This window comes from Somniosus microcephalus, chromosome 24 (assembly GCF_052327205.1).
Source record: "Somniosus microcephalus isolate GS21.2 chromosome 24, FLI_Smic_1.0, whole genome shotgun sequence".
NCBI lineage: Eukaryota > Metazoa > Chordata > Chondrichthyes > Squaliformes > Somniosidae > Somniosus > Somniosus microcephalus.
This window is the reverse complement of record NC_141010.1, coordinates 34,574,329-34,594,159: the sequence shown is the minus strand read 5'-3', so window position 1 is coordinate 34,594,159 and position 19,831 is coordinate 34,574,329. Positions and strand designations below refer to the sequence as shown.

Genomic DNA, 19,831 nt, shown 5'->3' with positions numbered 1-19,831 from the left:
GAGATATGGAGATCGGGCAGGAAAGTGGAGTTGTGTCAAAGATCAGCAATGATCTTATTGAATGGCAGAGCAGGCTCGAGGGGCCATATGGCCGACTCCTGCTCCTAATATGCTCTTATAGGAAACTAAACCTACTGATACCAATGATTTGAGTTCCCTCTTTAGGCATTTTTAAATTTTAAAAAACATTACATTTTCTAAGAGTATACTACTTCCCACCCCCCTCAGTCTTTCACACAAAACATAAAAAATTGAGGCTTCTTACGTGAATGGAAGAGCAGGAAGTTCTCCCCATGTCCTGACCAACATTTATACCTCAACCAACATCACGAAAAGCAGATTATCTCTTCATTTATCTCACTGTTGTTTGTGGGACCTTGCTGTGTACAAATTGGCTGCCATGTTTCCCTGCATGACAATAGAGACTACACTTCAAAAGTACTTCATTGGTTGTGAAAGACTTTGGGATGTCCTGAATTTGTGAAAGGTGATATATAAATGCAAGTTAGTTCTTACTTTTAGATTATCTACTACTATTAATTAAAATCCTGCATCCAAACTAGCTGTAAGGTTTCGCAAAATTTCAGAAATTTCTGCAGCCCCCGAAGATTATTTGATTAAAAGAAAACCTGGTTGGAATGTACCTTAAAACCCCAGGTCATCAAAAATGGCTGTCAGGCCTCGTGGCAGAAGACAAAGGCAGCCTGCCTGAACATCTCCCATCACTGACTGAAGGACCTGAGGTACTTAAAACTGTCAATCAACTGCGGTTTAGGAAGTTCAACAGAGGAACAAAAGGATTGTTTGTTTACACGAGCTCTCTACAATGTTGACTCCAGGGCTTAAGTACTTAAAGCTGTCAATCAGTTGCGGTTGGGCGGTGACCACAAGACAATGGATTGTTTACAAAGCACTTGAGTGCTGTTGACTGAACACTTAAGGATTTGTTTGTCCAGCACTTGAGACATTTTAAACTGAGCACAAACCAGTTTAAACGAATGGGAAACACATTCAAACCCATTACAGTCAATGGGGACAGATCGGTCCATTTTGTATAGCCCAGATACATCCAGATTTGGGCGCGAAGAGAACGGCTCCCAATGGGGTATAAAGATAGCCCCTCAGGAAGCCATTCTCTCTCTCTCTGCCGCCTTGCTTCCGATGCCCTGCCTACAAGAGGAACAGCTCAACAGCCCTACCAAAGAAGTGGAATACCAGCAGTTACTTTTGAATTACTGGGGTATCTCTACTTCGGGGCAGTGAAGAATCTAAGACAGACCGCAGGGGCACAGAGCAGACATTCACTGGTGAGCATAAGCTTTCTGGCCCATTACAAGGCAACCTAGATAGGTATTAGGGGTGGGAATTAAAGGGGAATTTTGTTAAATTGTAATTTTAGTCAATTTTCTTCTCGATGTGTCCGTTTCTCCTCCCCGTATTAAGCAAAGGTGTGCTGTGTTAAGCAAAGGTATTCATCATTATTTTCAATTTATTCTTTATTTCAATAAATACTGTTCTTCTTTCCACCCAACCACGAGTCTCGTTTTGTCTACATCGCTACTGAAATAAGTCCGGCGGTCAGAACCAGAAAAGGGAGCAATTCGAAACAGCACGGGGCCTGGAGCAGCTCAGATACTTCTGACTGGCCAGAGACAAACCCCAGGGGCAACCAAAACCACACCCCATCTGGTCCCCCCCCCCCCTTTTCTACAAAATGTTTAATTTGATATCAAAAGGAATTTTATTTGCTATTTTCTGTCATAACAACTTGCATTTATATAGTGCCTTTAACATAGCAAAATGTCCCAAGGTGCTTCAAGGAGCGTTATCAAGCAAAATTGTGTGGAAGGCATTCTCCCACCCATCGTGTTTCTTTTGAAGGCCGCGACCATGCTGGGGGATTGGGCCTCCCCGCTCTTCAGTTAATCCATAAGAATAACTTAAATCATCAAACAGCAACACTTTTAAACCATAAGTGACCTTTTTTTTTAATAAAGAGGGGCACAAACATAAGGAAATATTAGGGCAAAAGCTTGGTCAAAGAGGTAGGTTTTAGGAAGCATCTAACAGGAGGAAAGAGAGGTAGAGAGGCGGAGAGGTTTAGGGTGAGAATTCCAGAGCTTAGGGCCTAGACAGCTGAAGGCACGGTTACCAATGGTGGAGTGATTAAAATCAGGGATGCTCAAGAGGCCAGAATTGGAGGAGCGCAGATATGGTAGGGCTGGAGATTAGAGATAGGGAGGGGGCGAGGCCATGAAAGAAAGACTTGCATTTATATAGCACCTTTCATGACCACCAGACGTCTCAAAGTGCTTTACAGCCAATGAAGTACTTTTGAAGTGGAGTCACTGTTGTAATGTAGGTAATGTAGAAAATCCATGGAAGGATTAGAAAACAAAATACAATAAACTGTAATTTACACATTTATTGTAAAAAAAACAAAAATCCATAATGAGAAATCCCCTGCCATTACTGCAGAAAATGGAAGATTTTTTTTTTTTTTTAAAGGGTGCTACAGGAAACTGTGATATCCGGCACTGAGCTGTTGCCGTCCCATCAAAACTGCCGGACAAACCAGCGCTAATGTTGAAACATAGGGAGCTTTTGAGCTCCGTATCTGGCAACAAACTCTGTCAGCTTCTAAACAGTCGGCCATACCTTGCAAGCGTCTTTGTAGCTTAGCAACAGCTTCAGCGAGACTTGCAGAGCCTGACTGGTGAAAAAAAAGCAACAAGAAAATAAAACTAACGAAACGGGTCCTGATTTTTGCCGGCGGATCGAGCATTCCGGACAGTTAACCTCCGGATAAACCAAAGTTTCCTGTATTGTCTTTTGTCTCAGAAGTAATTTTTCTTTCTCTCTCGTGCCATAATTTCTTCTCATTTTTTTCATGTCCTCCACTGTCCTCCTTTACGTCTCTCTCATGCTGTCTGCCTTTTCCTCCTCCCCTCCCTGACTGCTAACAGCAGACTGCTCCCAAGCACTGCATAAATTTGCAAACTTTTTTTTTTAAATTGCATTTAAAATACCCACCTGTAAAAGAAAAATTGTATCGGAGAAAACACTTAACTAAACAGTTTTAGAAAGCTAAGAATGTGGTTTTTGAAGATTCATAACACTACACATAGCAAAATAAAGCAACCCTGATTTTCCCCATTTATTGCTCATATTCAAATTTTGATCCAGACTGCTAGCCCCACATGAATAAGCTAAAACATTCTCTTGCTGAACATCAATAAGACCAAAGTTCAGCTCCTACCAGAAATGCCACATCCAAACTCCCAGTTTTATCTCCCTCCCTGGCCACTCGCTCAGGTTGAATTTGAGAATGTTCTGTTTGACCCTCAGTAGAGCTTCAAATCCCACATCCTATCCATCACCAACACCGCCTATCCCTACAGTTTCATCTAACCCTATGCCAGTAGCTGCCCTCTGCTCTTCCAACTCTCTCTGCATCAACCCCATCTGTGTTTCACTTTGAGTGGCATGGAATATCAGCCTCCTGACTGCATGTTCAAACTCTCCCTAAACTTCCCTTTCTTGTCCCTCTCCCCAATTTCTAAAGCCTCCTCTAAAATCTACCATCAACTAATACTTTGGTCACCTCCCAAATCTGTTTTCACTTCTGAAGGAGGCACCTTGGGAGTATTTTACTATATTAAAAAGATGCTATTTAATTGCTGTTAAGGTTGCAAATTGAGAGGCACGGTATTACTTAATAAGTGCTTTGTCTATTCACAGTACATCGGTGCTCTCACCTAAACCCTCGAGCACATCGCAATTTTAAAAACAATTATTTTTTTTCCAATGTTCTGCCCTCTTCGGCGTCCAGTTCCAAAGGCACCATACACCCTCAGCTGTCTCGCCCCAGTGACCATTCTTCATGTATGATCCTAGACAATGTGTGCAGGGTTAAGAATTATTTTATTGTAGAAGAGGCAATGGAGGAAAGATGCGGTACTTTTCATCCTCCACATGAAAACATGTGTCAGTTCTAAAATAAATGCTATGTCGCCTAGTTTAAGATAATGCATTGGTGGGGGGGGGGGGGGGAAGCGACTTAATCCAAGCCTTAGAGACGCAGTCGAAGATTATGCAGCCCCCTGGATCCGGCGGACACTTGCGGCTCTGCTTCTTACCTTGCACGCTGAGAAAACCCCGAGTTTCTCCAGTTTCTTGGCCCGGGGGAAAGCGCGGACCTGCGCTTTGCGTTGGACTGAGCGTTGCTGGCTGCTGCTGGCGCCGGGGCGGGCGGGGTCGGCCGGACTCGGGGCAGCGGCGGCGGGAGAGGCCGAGGCCACAACCGCGGCCTGGGCCTGCGATTGGTAGGGAGGCTGAGGCCGGGCCTGCGAGGCTTGCGCTGCCTCCGCCATCACCGTGGCCCGCTCTCTACCATGGAAACCACCAGGGCCACCACTGCGCCGGCGCGCCGCGCGGGGCACCTTGGGAAATGTAGTTGATCACTCTCTCACCCCCCCCCCCCAAATCATTCATGCGAGGAATAAAATTCATTCAATAACTAATTTAAGTTAAATAAGACCGAATACTGTCGGTTGGATGATAAATAACCGGGTTTGGTGAGTTTTTAAATTTAAGGACCAGCCGACTGGCATCATGGGAGTTGTAGTTCTTTAATGGGGTATTTAGGTGCGCGCGCACACTACAGTCCGGCACCAGCGCCATTTGACGTCGAGGTGAGCGCGGCCAGAAGCTAGTCTCCGCGCACTAAACCATGAGAGCTAAGGTGAGCAGACCGCATAAACACACGAATATAGTTATTATATTTTCAAACATCAGGTATGAAAGGATGAAATTGTGCGGAAGGTCTTCTCCCGCCCATCGTGTTTCTCTTAAAAGGCCGCGACCACGCTTTGGGGTTTCTCTACTCTTCAGTTGGTCGATAAAGAGGATTTAAGTCGTCAAACGCCAACACTTTTGAACCAGTAGTGCCCCCTCCCCCTCACTTTTTAAGAGGGGTACAAACATAAGTTACAAATTATGGCAAAATTAACTTTTTTTTAACTTCCCTAGTTCAGTCTCTCCAGCACGCGGTCGACCACCAGCCTCCCCCACCCCTTCCCCTGTGCACTGGTGGTTTGCAGAAGGGGTCGCAGTTTATTGGCTGCGTGCCGTCCGATTTAAAATCCAAACTGCTGATAATAGAACTCTGAATCCAAAAAAAAAAAAAATATGCTGGTAAAATTCGATCTGTCGACATCTATGTAGAGAACGGATAGTTAGTGTTTCAGGTGTGGACCTTTTTATGTCCACTGTTTATTTTGTTCGAACAGTGAAGACTATCGGGTCATTTTATGAGAGCTGTTTAAAATTAGGGCAAATCGAAACACTTTCTGGTGATTTTTGAGGGGCCATTGGTGATTTTTGAGGGGCCATAGGTACAAGACTAAATGTAAAAGATTTAGGACAAGGAGCAAGCGAAACATCCCTTACTTACACAAGATTGTGAAGTAATGGAATGCACAACCAGAGTTAGTTTCTGCTTCAATCACGATGTTAATATATTTGAGATTAGAAATATGGGAACAGGGCAGGCACATGGGAATAGGGCTACTGTTTGTGTGGAGGATAGAGATCAACATGGATAGGTAAGGAATTGACTGCAAACCAATTTGTCTTTCATTTTATTGAGTGTCTTTGTCTGGTGCTTATATTTATGTTACAGTAAATGGTGCACTTCTTCAATTTCTGACAACTAGAAATAAAACATGGTAAGAGCAAATCCGAAAGAAAAAAATAACCAAACCCTAATGGTCTATTTTTTCTTTTTTTTAATCTCCAGTGGAGGAAGAAAAGGATGCGCAGGTCTGTATAAACCCTTAATTTTTCCAGCTTTTTATTAAAATTAGTGGATCATAATTTTTTTAACTTCAATCCCAAACACATTCTTGTCTACTTATTGTCTTCCTAATTCAATATTTTTTTGAGAAATCAAATTTAAGGTGATGTTGCTTTTTCTGACCTGGCTTACTGTCCCAGCTTGCTCTCTTGATCACTTTTAGATTCCTCTTTACAGTTTATTTGCTTTCTAGGCAGGAGCGGTGTCAAATTTGTCTAGTAGTGGGTGAGTGTTTTGTGACTTTTCAGCTCTCCTGTAGATACTTTGGGCGTCTGTGTCCTAGATTTCTCTCGTGAGTCTGAGCTGTCTATGGTTGAGAGCATCTTCACTGGCCCCAATATGTAGGTAAGTTTCTGACAACGAGCCCGGGGTGACGAACAGAGAACTTCCTGTGTTAAATTACTGATTCTCGTGCCTTCATAGGAACTTTCGTCTTAGAAAAGCAGCAGAGCGTCACAACATCAGACTTCATTTTTAAACTTTAACAAGCAGATTTATTCAACAAAAAATGAACAGGCAAATTTGTAACTGATGCATTGAAAGGTTGCAAACTATTTTGTATATAACTGGCTTAACCTGCTTCTCTAAATTTCATTTCAACCTTTTTAAATTTTCCAGGGCTGCTTTGGTTTTTTAGTAACTTGTCTGCCATACACATAACTGAACAAATTTATACTGTTTTTAAAAACAGCAAATGCTGGAAATACTCAGTGGTTTGTTTGACTGTGGCTTGCCTCCTCACTCCACTCCAGCCTTGGAGGCAATGACAAAACTTTGCAGTATTTGCATCAAGTAAGACTTGGGACATAATTAATTGCAGTGTATTTTTTTAATTCCTCATGACTTGTGACAAAGTGACCACTGCAAAGTTAAATCTGAACAAGTTACTTTTTTTCGCAGTGGAATATTGGCTATCTACTAGCAGTGCCCCATAATAAAAGAAACATGCAAAGAAAAGCTGAATGCTCAAATCTGAAATGAGGAGAAACAAAATGCTGATAGTTCAGGGTACAGTCAGTACCTGAAAGCGGTTAATGTTTTGGATGTGTTCTGATGAGGTGTCATGCCCAATACATTAATCCACCTTGCTGTACATTTCCAGTATTTTTGGTTTATGTAAGAAAGCAGTTTCCCCAATGCTCAAGTACATGGGTAAGATGTACCTGGTGCACTAAACACTTTTTTTGTACTTCAGTTTTAATATCCTTGTTCGGCACGTGTACAATTTACATAAAAATAGTTATTAATTGTAGAAGTGATCCTACATTAGTCAACCAAGCCCTCTTTCAAATTATTACTTCCTTTCAAAAGATGTTATGTTATGACTTGTGTCATTTAAGGTGGTAGTCAAAAACGTCCTTGATTTTTCTCAATTTTTGCACGTCGAGTTGTAAAGATGAGCCAGTTGTGTCTGTCACTGTTATACCTGTGAAATGCAGGGCTGAAGAACTGCTGTTGAGTATTTCCTAGTTTGTTTTTGTGACTTTGCAACATTTATGTTTGACTTGGCTTTCTCAAAAGTAAGCCCACAATCTCTGTCCACATCCTGTGGTTTTAGTGAACCTTATAACATCATGCAAGCTTCAGTGTGTCGTGCCACAACATTGGACTGTTTGGTGTTAGTCCGCCACCACAGACAGGTAGCCACCTTCAAACTTTAGATGTTTGTGTAAACATAAAAATAACTTGCATCTCAACTGCTGGTGTTACACAAATAACCCTTCATTATTGAGGTAGTAATAAATCTTGTGGGTTCATCATAATGTTCATTACTTGGCAGCTCATACATTGTGGATTAATCTCCATTAATCTGTTTACATGTGATTTAATGTGGTGACAAACTAATTGGTCTTGGGTGGGGTGGGAGTTTCCCTTTTAATAAAAACAGTGCCATATAAAACTGGAAGATTATATTTCCAGCCAGTTTAAATTTAACAGCCAGGTGCACATTAGTTCTGCCAGGAATACTAGGCAGCAGTGTGACAGACATATCCTTGCATGTATTGCTTGTTAGGGTTTTAATAAATGATTCCAACTAATCAATCACAAAGCTAGGCTTTGCCATAAGTAACTGCCTTCCTGATTCTCTAAATCAAAGGTGCTTGAAATACCAGGTTATACTTTTGTCTTCACTGCCTGGTGGAATGAAAATTGGATGGGTCTACAATAGGGTTGCAAAATTCTGGGAATTTTTAAGAGAGAACTTTCCATGGGAATTGAGTTTTTTTGCACACTGATGGTTTTTGTCACTGACTCTTTTATATTATCTTTGTATATGCAACAGTGTGTCTATTTTGATGACAAATGAAAACATGCTTTCAAAACTTACTTTAGGTTATAATTTTTAACTTTATTGAACCCCACAAAAAAGACCCATCTGAAATAAAATAGTGTCAGCTTATTTAGCCTGTATTTTGTCCCTTTTGAGCCTTCTACTCCTGAGTCTTCTACTCATCATTGCTCCTGATTCTCTGGCTCTGATGTGTCCATTTCCTCCTCTGTCACTGTCTAGCTGTGTGGTGGACATTTCTGTATCTGACTCTTAAGTTGTAGGTTCGCCCGGATAGCCACCAGTTTCTCCACTCTTGTTAGTCAGCCTGTTGCGCACCTTTGTATGTGTATTTCCAAAAAGTGGCCAGTTTTGTTCAGAGGCCGCTGATGAAGGTGGGATTTGGAGTATCACCGATGCAATGGGTGACAGGGCCTCGGATGCACAAAGTCCCTTCCACCAGGTATGTGCACTGATATGCTTGCATGATTCCCATATCCTGTCCCCATTCCAAAGACCTTGCTTTGTAGAGAACTTTGCCAGACTTCCCAGAACTTTGCCCATGTCCAGATTGAGGTGGTGTGAGAGGGTAGAAATTACACTAAGCGCTGTTGATCTGTTCTCCAGAAAGTATTGGTCTCCCAACCTGCTTTGGGTCCAGCGTGTATGCTGCAGCATGAATCAGCTTGACACAAAATTCTTGATGCGTCTGTATGAATTGAACAATTGCCTTCTCTGCTTTGAGCAGCAGGGATGCGGGTAGGGCAATGCTGATTTGTTCTCTTAAATCAGAAAAAAGCCTGAACATCTGACAAGACAGCATCATCTCCTTCAATCTGAACAATTGCAGATGCTACTGGTGAGAGTAGTAAGGCTACTAACCACGCTCTTCCCAAAACACATCATCCAGCAGTATTTAATTGATGGTGGTTTCCATATCCCAAGACTGGGATTTGCCATTTCTTGCAGCGACTCCTTGCCCTCCAGAAGACTGTTGTACATTATGACAACGCCACCCCATCTAGTGTTGCTGGGCAGCTTCCGTGTGGTGTTCTTCTTTGTTGTTTGCTTGGAGTTGTAGGTTGCTGCAACTACCTGTTTACCCCTGACATACTTCACAACTTGCTTGGCTCTCTTGTACAGTGTTTCCATGGTTCTCAAACCCATGATGTCCTTGAGGAGCAGGTTGAGCCCATGAATACGCACCCAATAGATGTAATATGAGGGTAGGCCTCCTCCACTTGAGCCCAAGCAGCTTTCATATTCGCAGCATTATCAATAACTACAGCAAAGACCTTTTGCGATCCAAGATCGTTGATGACCGCTTTCAGCTCATCAGCAATGTATGTGCCTGTGTGTCTCGTCCTTCTTCGGGTCTGTGCTCTTGAACACTGGGAGAGGAGTGGAGACGATGTAGTTTATGATGCCCTCCCCTTGTACATTTGACCACCCATCTGAGATAACTGCAACACAGTCTGCCATCTCTATCGTTTCTTTGAGCTTTCCTTGGACTCTGTTATACTCAGCCTCCAGCAAATAAGTAGACAAAGCATGTCTGGTAGGAGGACCGTATGCAGGGTGAGTAACATTGAAAAATCTCTTCCAGTACACATTGGCTGTGAGCATGAGGGGTGAGCCTGTCGCATATACAGCTCGAGCAAGGCACTCATCTGCATTCTTCTGGCTATGGTTATCCATTGTATCGAAGAACCTTCCAAGTGGGCCAGGAGTTGCTGATGAGCCTGATGCTGAATGTGAACCACCATCATCTTGAATGGAAGCAGAGGAGCTCTGGGCTGACTGCTGTGAGCTTTGATTGAAGTTGTTGCATTTGGATAAATGCTGCTGCATCTTTGTGGCATTGTTTACATATGGCTTTGTACAGTTTTTGCACATGTACACAGTCTTTCCATCTTTAATGCCTGGGTTAAAATGCTTCCACACATCCGACAGTAAACGTGGCATTGTTCTATGCAGAGAAATAAAGGGCATTTGTCTCTGTCGAACTGCGGTCAATCAGCACGATTGCAACAGGATGAGTAAATTTTTCCTGATGCTCATGATGGAAGCATGACCTGTGTACGCACACCGCTACATCACCAATAGAGGGAGCTAATCGCTCAACCAACCAATCAGGACACATTTGTTCAGTCACGCACACAACTTGTACAGGAAACTTTTTTTTAAATCTGGGACCGACGTGGTGCCGGTTCATCAAAAATTCTGGATAACTGAAAGCTGTAGTAAGATACGGAGCTGAGAGCTCCGTATAAAGCGACAGACCCTGTTGCTTAGCAACAGGTTCAGAACAATGGCCACAAGTTCCAAGCATCTCCGTAGCTTAACAGCTGCAGCCACACCCTTGCACAGCAACAGATTGAGGAAGGCAAGTACTAAAACTTACCTGAACCTACTGCTGAATTTTGCCGGTTAACCCGAGATTTCCGGTTATTTAGGTGCTGGTAAATCGAAAGTTTCCTGTTATTAAAACAAGCCAAGTAAGAAGATAAACATATTGATTAAGAAATTCCTTAATAATTAAGATTCCATCTCTTATTAATTTCGAGAGGACCTGTTTTTGGGGGGGGGGGGGGGGAGAAATGAAAAATACCATAAAAAACAATTATGCTAGTATGTGCTTTTTTGGGCAAAATTCCCAAGCTAAACCTCCCGTGGAAAATTTCCAGAAACTTACTGGAAACTTTCCACCCCTTCGCAACCCTAGTCTACAATATCTGAATGATCTGCTCCCCAGGCAGTGAAGGGGCAAATTTACCCCACCACATTTTTTACCCTCTTAAATGTGAGCTCCAGCTGGAGTTGATTGGCATGTAGGGAGGTTCTGGGATATTGGGGAGTGTTTTCAAGGTCTGGGGAAAATATGGGTGGTTGTGGGATCAGGGAGTTGTGAGAATGCAGTCATGGGATATTTAAGCATTGAAAATCTAAATGGGGAAGAAGGTGGTATAAGGAGGGAGCAGTGGGACTTGGGGGATAGGATTTTTGGAGCAGTGGGCCCAGGAGAATGGAACCAAAACTGTTGTTTCCCCTTCTAAACTACTAGGCCCCAACCCTCCCTTACTACCTCTTTCCTATCAGCCAGTTTCTATCTTTGTTCTTTCCTTCAAGCGTTTAAGCAAGTTTTCTGCTCATGAAAATCATGGGCTGGAGGTGCACATTTCCTAGGTTTGTATGAAGTGTGCACTATTGTGCTTGCTGGCTTATATAAAAATAAATTTACATAAACAAATTACCTCAACACTGAATTCAGCACTTGTAGTTTCCAAGTTCTTGTATAAAAATCATTGAATCAAATGATTTTTTTAACAATCAAAATTAGTGATTGACAGTCCATTCTCTAAACACTATCTTTTGAGCAGTAACAAAGAATCTACCATAATAGCTGTTTGTTTTCCCCCCAAGTGCTGCTGCTGTTTTCTGTGAAGTTCATAACCAGGCATTATGATGTTTGTATAAATCATCGCTTGCCTGAAATAAAAGCTTTGAGAATTAAATTTTTGCTTTTAAGAATTTCACCGTTACAGGATGAGGACACACCCATCTATCCCTTTTTGGATACAGAAGATGGTTAGTGAGGAAAATGGCAGATAAAATTTTCAGGAGATTGGCAAATCTGCTCCACAGTGCTGCCCAGTAGCCAAAGTTTAGAACTGTGACTCAAATCAAGCTTCGTAGAATCCCAGACTTTTGTGACTGAAAAACATAGAGGACAAACCCCTATTACAATTACCCCTACAGACCTCACGGGCAACTATAGGTGTGGACACAAGTAATGTTAAAATTTCCATAAGGAATGTTGACCAGACATAGCAATGCATACATAGTGAGAATATCGCTGGCAATCACAGCAGGTCAGCTCAAACACCCAGGTGTGAAACATTTCCTCTGGTGTCTTGTGCTGAAAAAATGTAGGGGGGGGGGGGATAATTCTTCCACTGTTCATAACATTATATATTCTTGTCAAAAGAATGTAAACATTGTTTGTACTGTTTGCATGCTAGCTGCATTCATTTCAGCAAATGCAATTGGCAGTTTGTGGTTCATTTTAAACTTTGTTTCTATTCCTGAATAGATTGAAGCGCAAGCGGAGGAAGATGAGGGCGAGGTCAAAGTGAGGCCTGCTACTAAAGAGCGGCGAGACCACAGTGACTGGCTTTTAAGGTTCAACTTCGTCAGTGGTCAATGGAAGATTTTCAGGCTTTTGTATTTCAGGGGCCACTTGTTTGTTTATCAGTTACTGAACTTTGTTATGGAATGTGTTTTATGCAGTTTTTGATTTTTGTGATAAAATAAAATTAATAACACACTTTTTTTTGAAAGCTTTTTTAAAATCTAGACAAGTACACTTTAAAGCCAAGCAAGAAAATAGAATGATCATTTTAATATAATGGCAGATTTATATTTTCCCCATTTCTAGTGATTCTAAAGTTAATGAGTGCAATAACAAATGGGGTCTGGGTAAGAAAAAATGGTAATACAAATAGGGCCATAGTACAAAAAAATGTCGATGTCTCAATGTTGAAGACAAATCTAAAGGCACTGTTATCTGAATGCACGAAGCATTTGTAATAAGGTAGACTAACGGCGCAAATAGATGTAAACGGATACGATATAATTGCGATTATGGAAACATGGCTGCAGGGTGACCAAGGCTGTGAGCTGCATATCCAAGGATATTTGATATTTAGGAAGGACTGGCAAAAAGGAAAAGGAGGTGGGGTGGTGGTGTTAGTAAAAGATGAAATCAGAGCAATAGTGAGAGGATATTGGCTCAGAAAATCAACATGTAGAATGAGTCTGGCTGGAGCTAAGCAGCACCAAGGGGCAGAAAACATTGGTGGGAGTTGTCTATAGGCCTCCAAACAGTAGTGGTAATGTAGGGGACGACATCAAACAGGAAATTAGAGATGCATGTAACAGTGGTACCACAGTAAGCATAGGTGACTTTAATCTACATATAGACTGACCAAATTAGCAATAATACTGTGGAGGATGAATTTCTGGTGTACGAGATTTTTTAGACCAGTCCGTTGAGCCAACTGGGGAACAGGCTATCCTAGATTGGGTATTGGTCAATGAGATGGGGTTAATTAATAATTTTGTGTGGGGTCCTTTAGGGAAGAGTGACCATAACATGCTAGAATTCTTCATTAAGATGGAAAGTGAAGAAGTCCAATCTGAAACGGGTCCTAAATCTAAACAAAGGAAACTACAAAGGTATGAGGAGTGAGTTGGCTATGATAGATTGGGGTGCTTCATTAAAAGGCATAACTGGATAGGGAATGGCTAACATTTAAAGAACAAATGCATGAATTGCAACAGCTATACATTCCTGTCTGGTGCAAAAACACAAAAGGAAGAGCAGCCCAACCATGGCTAACAAAAGGAATTAAGGATAGTATTAGATCCAAAGAGGAGTCATATAAAGTTGCCAGAAAAGGTAGCAGGCCTGAGGATTGGGAGCAGTTTAGAATTCAGCAAAAAAGACCAAGAGATTAAGAGGGGAAAAATAGAGTATGACAGTAAACTTTCAAGGAACATAAAAGCAGACTGTAAAAGCTTCAAGTATGGAGAAGGGAAAAAAAAGATTAATGAAGACAAATGTAGGTCCCTTGCAGTCAGAAACTGGTGAATTTATAATGGGGAACAAGGAAATGGCAGAGCAATTAAACAAATACTTTGGTTCTGTCTTCACGGAAGAGGACACAAAACTTCCCAGAAATGCTAGGGAACCAAGGGTCTTGTGAGAAGGAGGAATTAAAGGAAATTAGTATTAGTAAAAAAAATAGTGCTGGACAAATTAATGAGACTGAAAGCCGATAAATCCCCAGGGCCTGATAATCTGCATCCCAGAGTACTAAAAGAGGTAGCCATGGACATAATGGATGCATTGGTTGTCATCTTCCAATGGAACAGTTCCTGCAGATTGGAGGGTGGCAAATGTAACTCCACTATTTATAAAAAAATTTAAAAAAAGTAGGGAGAGAAAGCTGAACTAATGACTGGTTAGCCTAACATCAGCAGTAGAGAAAATGCTAGAATCTATTATAAAGGATGTGATAACAGGACACTTAGAAAATATCAACAGGATTAGACAAAGTCAACATGGATTTATGAAAGGAAATCATGTTTGACAAACCTGGAGTTTTTTGAGGATGTAACTGGTAGATTAGATGAGGGAGAACCAGTGGAGGTGATGTATTTGGATTTTCAGAAGGCCTTTGATAAAGTCCCACAAGAAGTTAGTGTGCAAAATTAAAGCACATGGGATTGGGGGTAATATACTGGCAGATTGAAAATTGGTTAACAGACAGGAAACAGAGTAGGAATAAGTGGGTCTTTTTCAGGATGACATGCGGTGACTAGTGGGGTCCTGCAGGGATCAGTGCTTGGGCCCCAGCTATTCACATTCACAATATATATCAATGATTTGGATGAGGGAACCAAATGTAATATTTCCAAGTTTGCTGACGACACAAAACTAGGTGGGGTTGTGAGGAGGATGCAAAGAGGCTTCAAGGTGATTTAGACAAGTTGAGTGAGTGGGCATATACATGGCAGATGCAGTATAACGTGGATAAATGTGAAGTTAGCCACTGGTAGGAAAAACAGAGAGACAGAGTATTATTTAAATGGTGATAGATTGGGAAATGTTGATGTACAAAGGCACCTGGGTGTCCTTGTACACCAGTCACTGAAAGCAAACATGCAAGTGCAGCAAGCAGTTAGGAAGGCAAATGGTATGTTGGCCTGCATTGCAAGAGGATTTGAGTATAGGAGCAAGGATGTCTTACTACAGTTATACAGGGCCTTGGTGAGACCACACCTGGAGTACTGTGCAGTTTTTGGTTTCCTTACCTAAGAAAGGATATACTTGCCATAGAGGGAGTGCAGCGAAGGTTCACCAGACTGATTCCTGGGATGGCAGGACTGTCGCATGAGGAGAGATTGGGTCGACCATGCCTGTAGTCACTAGAGTTTAGAAGAATGAGGGGGATCTCATTGAAATGTATAAAATTCTGACAAGGCTAGACAGACTGGATGCAGGGAGGATGTTTCCCCTGGCTGGGGGTTAGAGAACGAGGGGGTCTCGGGATAAGGGGTAGGACATTTAGGACTGAGATGAGAAATTTCTTCACTCTGGGTCGTGAACCTGTGGAATTTTCTACCACAGAAGGCTGTGGAGGCCAAGTCACTGAATATATTTAAGAAGGAGATAGATTTCTAGACACAAAAGGTATCGGGTATGGGGAGAGAGCGGGAATACGGTATTGAGATAGAGGATCAGCCATGATCATATTGAATGGCGGAGCAGGCTCGAAGGGCTGAATGGCCTACTCCTATTTTTCTGTTTCTAATAAGCAAAATCCTGGTTCTTGTTTCTGATGATATAATAGAATCTCCATTTCTACACTTGTATTATTTGACATAAGAACATAAGAAATAGGAGCAGGAGTAGGCCAATCGGCCCCTCGAGCCTGCTCCGCCATTCAATAAGATCATGGCTGATCTGATCCTAACCGCCAATCCACTATCACAGAACCATCTCCTGCATCTAACAGAATTAGACACACGAAATAGGAGCAGGATCAGGCTACACGGGCCCGCTCCGCTACCCACAGGGCCATGACCGATCCGAACCTAGACTCATGTCCAAATTCCTGCCCGCTCCCCGTAACCCTTAATTCCCTTTACTTCTAGGAAACTCTCTATTTCTGTTTTAAATTTATGTAATGATGTAGCTTCTACAATTTTTGGGGGCAGCATATTCCATGGACCTACCACCCTCTGAGTGAAGTAGTTCCTCCTCATCTCAGTTTTGAAAAGCAGCCCTTTATTCTAAGACTATGCCCCCTAGTTCTAGTTTCACCCATCATCGGGAACATCTTCCCTGCATCCACCCGATCCAACCCCTTCACAATCTTATATGTTTCAATAAGATTGCCTCTCATTCTTCTGAACTCCAATGAGTAGAGTCCCAATCTATTCAACCTCTCCTCATATGTCCATCCCCGGGATTAACCGAATGAACCTTCTTTGTACTGACTCGAGAGCAAGTATGTCCTTAAGTATGGACACCAAAACTGTACGCAATATTCCAGGTGCGGTCTCACCAATACCTTGTACAACTGAAGCAATATCTCCCTATTTTTATATTCTATCCCCCTAGCAATGAAAGCCAACATTCCATTGGCCTTCTTAATCACTTGCTGCACCTGCATACTAACCTTTTGAGTTTTGTGCACCAGGACCCCCAGATCCCTTTGTACTTCAGTACTTTCCAGTTTCTTGCCATTAACATAATAACTTGCTCTACGATTTTTCCTGCCAAAGTGCATAACCTCACACTTTCCAGTATTGTATTCCATCTGCCAAATCTCTGCCCACTTAATTAGCCTGTCTATGTCCCCTTGAAGGTTTTTTATGTCCTCCTCACTCACTACTTTCACCCCCATCTTAGTATCATCTGCAAACTTTGATATGTTACACTCGGTCCCCTCCTATTATTATCCAGCAGAATTTACATGTGACCGCACACTACCGTGTTGCACAACCCGTTGATGCCAGTCTCCTGTCTGGCGTAAATCATCCTCGCCGCCCAAGAAAGATTAAGTTCAATATTTGTATTGTTTGTCTTTTTCCTGCGGAAAGGGTATTGTTCTAGCGAATGTGCACAGTCAAAATGTGGGAAACTTCCACTATCCATCAAACGGGTTAGAATTATACAACACAGAAGGAGGCCAATCAGCCCATTGTTTCTGTGCTGGCTTTTTGAACGAGCTATCCAATTCATTCTTTCCCCATAGTCCTGCAGATACTTCCTTTTCACATATATCCAGTTCCCTTTTGAAAGTTACTGAATGGTTCTTTGTCATTATGGATGATGGAGATTCCATCTTGCAATGTTTACTAATTTCCTGAATCATTTCTGTCCTATAATTTATAAATAAAAATCTGACACTGACTATTATGCATTCTAAATTCCTATTTCCATATTTATAATGGATACTGCCTGTGTAAACTTGTCTCACTGGAGCTGAGGCAGGAGGTTATAATTAGTGTGACACGTTTACTTGGGTTGTTGTACAATGTAAATGTGTGTGTAGGAATTTATACTCAATATAAAAATATGTATAGCAACAAAGAAGGGAGTGAATTTCATGGCTGGCAGTGTTTAAGTGGGGACTCCTTTTATTATAGGCTGCTGGAAAATAACTTCATGCTCAACAACTTGGCTGTGTAATGAGATTCTGGTAAAGTGCTGATTTTTCTCATACACAAATACCATTTATCAAATTCAGACTGAAACACCACTAGGTTACCTATTAATGCCTTTTTTGAGCCTATTGAATTAATTATTAAATGAAGTTATTCAATTTTGATCTTAGTGCACTAACAATAGGTGGCAGCAAATCTCAAGTTCAATCAAGTGGTTCTGAGGAGATCAAACAGAGCAAAGAAACATAGACGATAGGAGCAGGAGTAGGCCATTCGGCCCCTCTAGCCTGTTCCGCCATTTAATGAGATCATGGCTGATCATCCAAATTCAGTATCCTGTCTCTGCTTTCTCCCCATATCCCTTGATCCCCTTAGCCTTAAGAAATATATCTACAGGAAACTTTTTTATCCGGCACCGACGTGGTGCTGGTTCATCAAAAATTCCGGATAACCGAACGCTATAGTAAAAGATACGGCGAGCTGACAGCTCCGTATAAAACAACAAACCCTGTTCCTTAGCAACAAGTGCAGAACAATGGCCACAACTTCCCAGCGTCTCTGTAGCTTAGCAACAGCTGCAGCCACACCCTTGCACAGCACCAGATGGAGGAAGGCAAGTACAATATGAAGTAAAATCTACTGAATTTTGCCGGTTAACCGAGATTTCTGGTTATTTAGGTGCCGGTAAATCGAAAGTTTCCTGTAACTCCTTGAATATATTTAATGAATTGGCCTCAACTGCCTTCTGTGGTAGAGAATTCCACAGGTTCACCACTCTCTGGGTGAAGAAATTCCTCCTCATCTCAGTCCTAAATGGCTTACCCCTTATCCTTAGACTGTGACCCCTGGTTCTGGACTCCCCCGCAATCGGGAACAGCCTTCCTGCATCTAGTCTGTCTAGTCCTGTTAGAATTTTATAAGTTTCAATGAGATCCCCTTGCATTCTTCTAAACGCTAGTGAATATAAGCCTAATCGACCCAATCGCTCTTCATACGTCGCTCCTGCCATCCCAGGTATCAGTCTTTCCAAATAGCAGCGGAGGCCCACAATTGCACTTGAATTTACTGTTGGCTCTTTGTTACTGCTCTTAAACATGTACTGAATACTGTTCTTTTAGTTACAAAGTGGAACTGTTTGCAGAAGAGAGCCTGAGGAAGGTGAAGAGGATAAAAAAGAAAAATTGCAATTTATACAGGGTTTGAGGAACATCAGCATTGCTAGATGGAAAAAGACCAAGGTCTTAGAATAGTACAGCACAGAAGGAGGCCATTCGGCCCATTGCGTCTGTGCCAGCTCTTTCGAAGAGCAGTTAGTCCCACACTACTGCAATTTTTTTAATGTATCACCTCATACTTTTCTGCATTGAATTTCATCTGCCATGTGGCCACCCATTCCACCAGGCTGTCTATGACCTTTTGAAGTTTATTACTATCTTCCTCGCTGTTTACTGCACTTCCAAGTTTCATGTCATTTGCAGATTTTGAAATTGTGCCCTGCATCCTATTGGTTCAATAAGGATGTTATTGAAGAATTTTAAAAGTCAGAGTGCTTTCACCTTTCATTTTGACACTGGGATGGGCCCTGAAATTCCTGGCCTGGGAGGGTAGGATAGTGGTAGACCCTGGACAGCATGGATGGGAACCTAGTTCTACTGCGTCTCTTCCTAGTGGAAGTGATCTCACACTGCCATATCCCTAATGGCAATTGATCCAGTGTGATTGATTGCTGCAGCAACTTCAATATTAGATTAGTAGGTTACTGTGATTGTCTTTGGGCAGGAAGTTGCTCTGTTATCCTTGGCCTCCTGCCCCACTTCCCCCACTCATGGCAGACGCTCGGGGAGCATTATGGGCAGCATCTGTACCTTTTATGTTCATGACCTCATCTCCAGGATTTGAGGCTGGGTCAGACCAGTGGCCGGATGTCCCAACCCACCACACTTCACAGAGGAATGAAGCTGGAAGAATTTCACCCTTTGGCACATACCCGTGCTGTTTATATGGTTTCAGCTTTTCTTTGCCGGTATCTCAGCCACCCCCTTAAATCTCCTAAAACAAAAGCAGAAAATATGAGGCAACACTCAGCAGATCAATCAACATCTGGAGGAAACAAACAAGTTGCCGTTTTAGGTCGAACACTATCAGAGCGGGAAGAAGTAAAAGATGAGCGGCATTTTCAAAGGAACAGACAAAGGGGGATGAAAAAACAAACGTACGAGAGAGGAAGTAGAATGAACTAAAGTGTTTAAAAGGAAAACAAGTTAACATGATACAGTAGCACAGTTAAGAGACACTGAAAATGTGTGACTAGCAAAGGTGATTGGGGGGGATGAAGTTGGGATGTAGAAACATAGAAGATAGGAGCAGGAGTAGGCCATTCGGCTCCTCGAGCCTGTTCTGCCATTTAATGAGATCATGGCTGATCATCCAAATTCAGTACCCTGTCCCTGCTTTCTCCCCATATC

The 19,831-nt window shown here is 42.1% G+C and overlaps 1 protein-coding gene and 1 long non-coding RNA gene across 3 annotated transcripts in view; one reads left to right on the top strand and one right to left on the bottom strand.

Moving 5' to 3' along the window:
* The window catches only part of kat2a (K(lysine) acetyltransferase 2A), a 65,254-nt gene extending 60,832 nt beyond the window's left edge, over nucleotides 1-4,422 (bottom strand). The window contains exon 1 of one of the 2 annotated variants that reach the window (XR_015073460.1): nucleotides 4,140-4,422. Coding sequence is in view for 1 of the 2 variants with exons in the window: in XM_085966477.1 (XP_085822603.1) it covers nucleotides 4,140-4,373 (234 nt within the window). In the remaining variant the exon portion in view is untranslated. The remainder of the gene's footprint in view (nucleotides 1-4,139) is intronic. The other variant, XM_085966477.1, reaches the window with a different exon arrangement.
* Nucleotides 4,423-4,633: 211 nt separating this feature from the next.
* LOC147101226 (uncharacterized) lies at nucleotides 4,634-12,454 on the top strand. The gene is made up of 3 exons (XR_015073461.1): nucleotides 4,634-4,744; nucleotides 5,801-5,823; nucleotides 12,220-12,454. It is a non-coding gene; the product is annotated as an uncharacterized LOC147101226 (long non-coding RNA).
* Nucleotides 12,455-19,831: the final 7,377 nt, after the last annotated feature.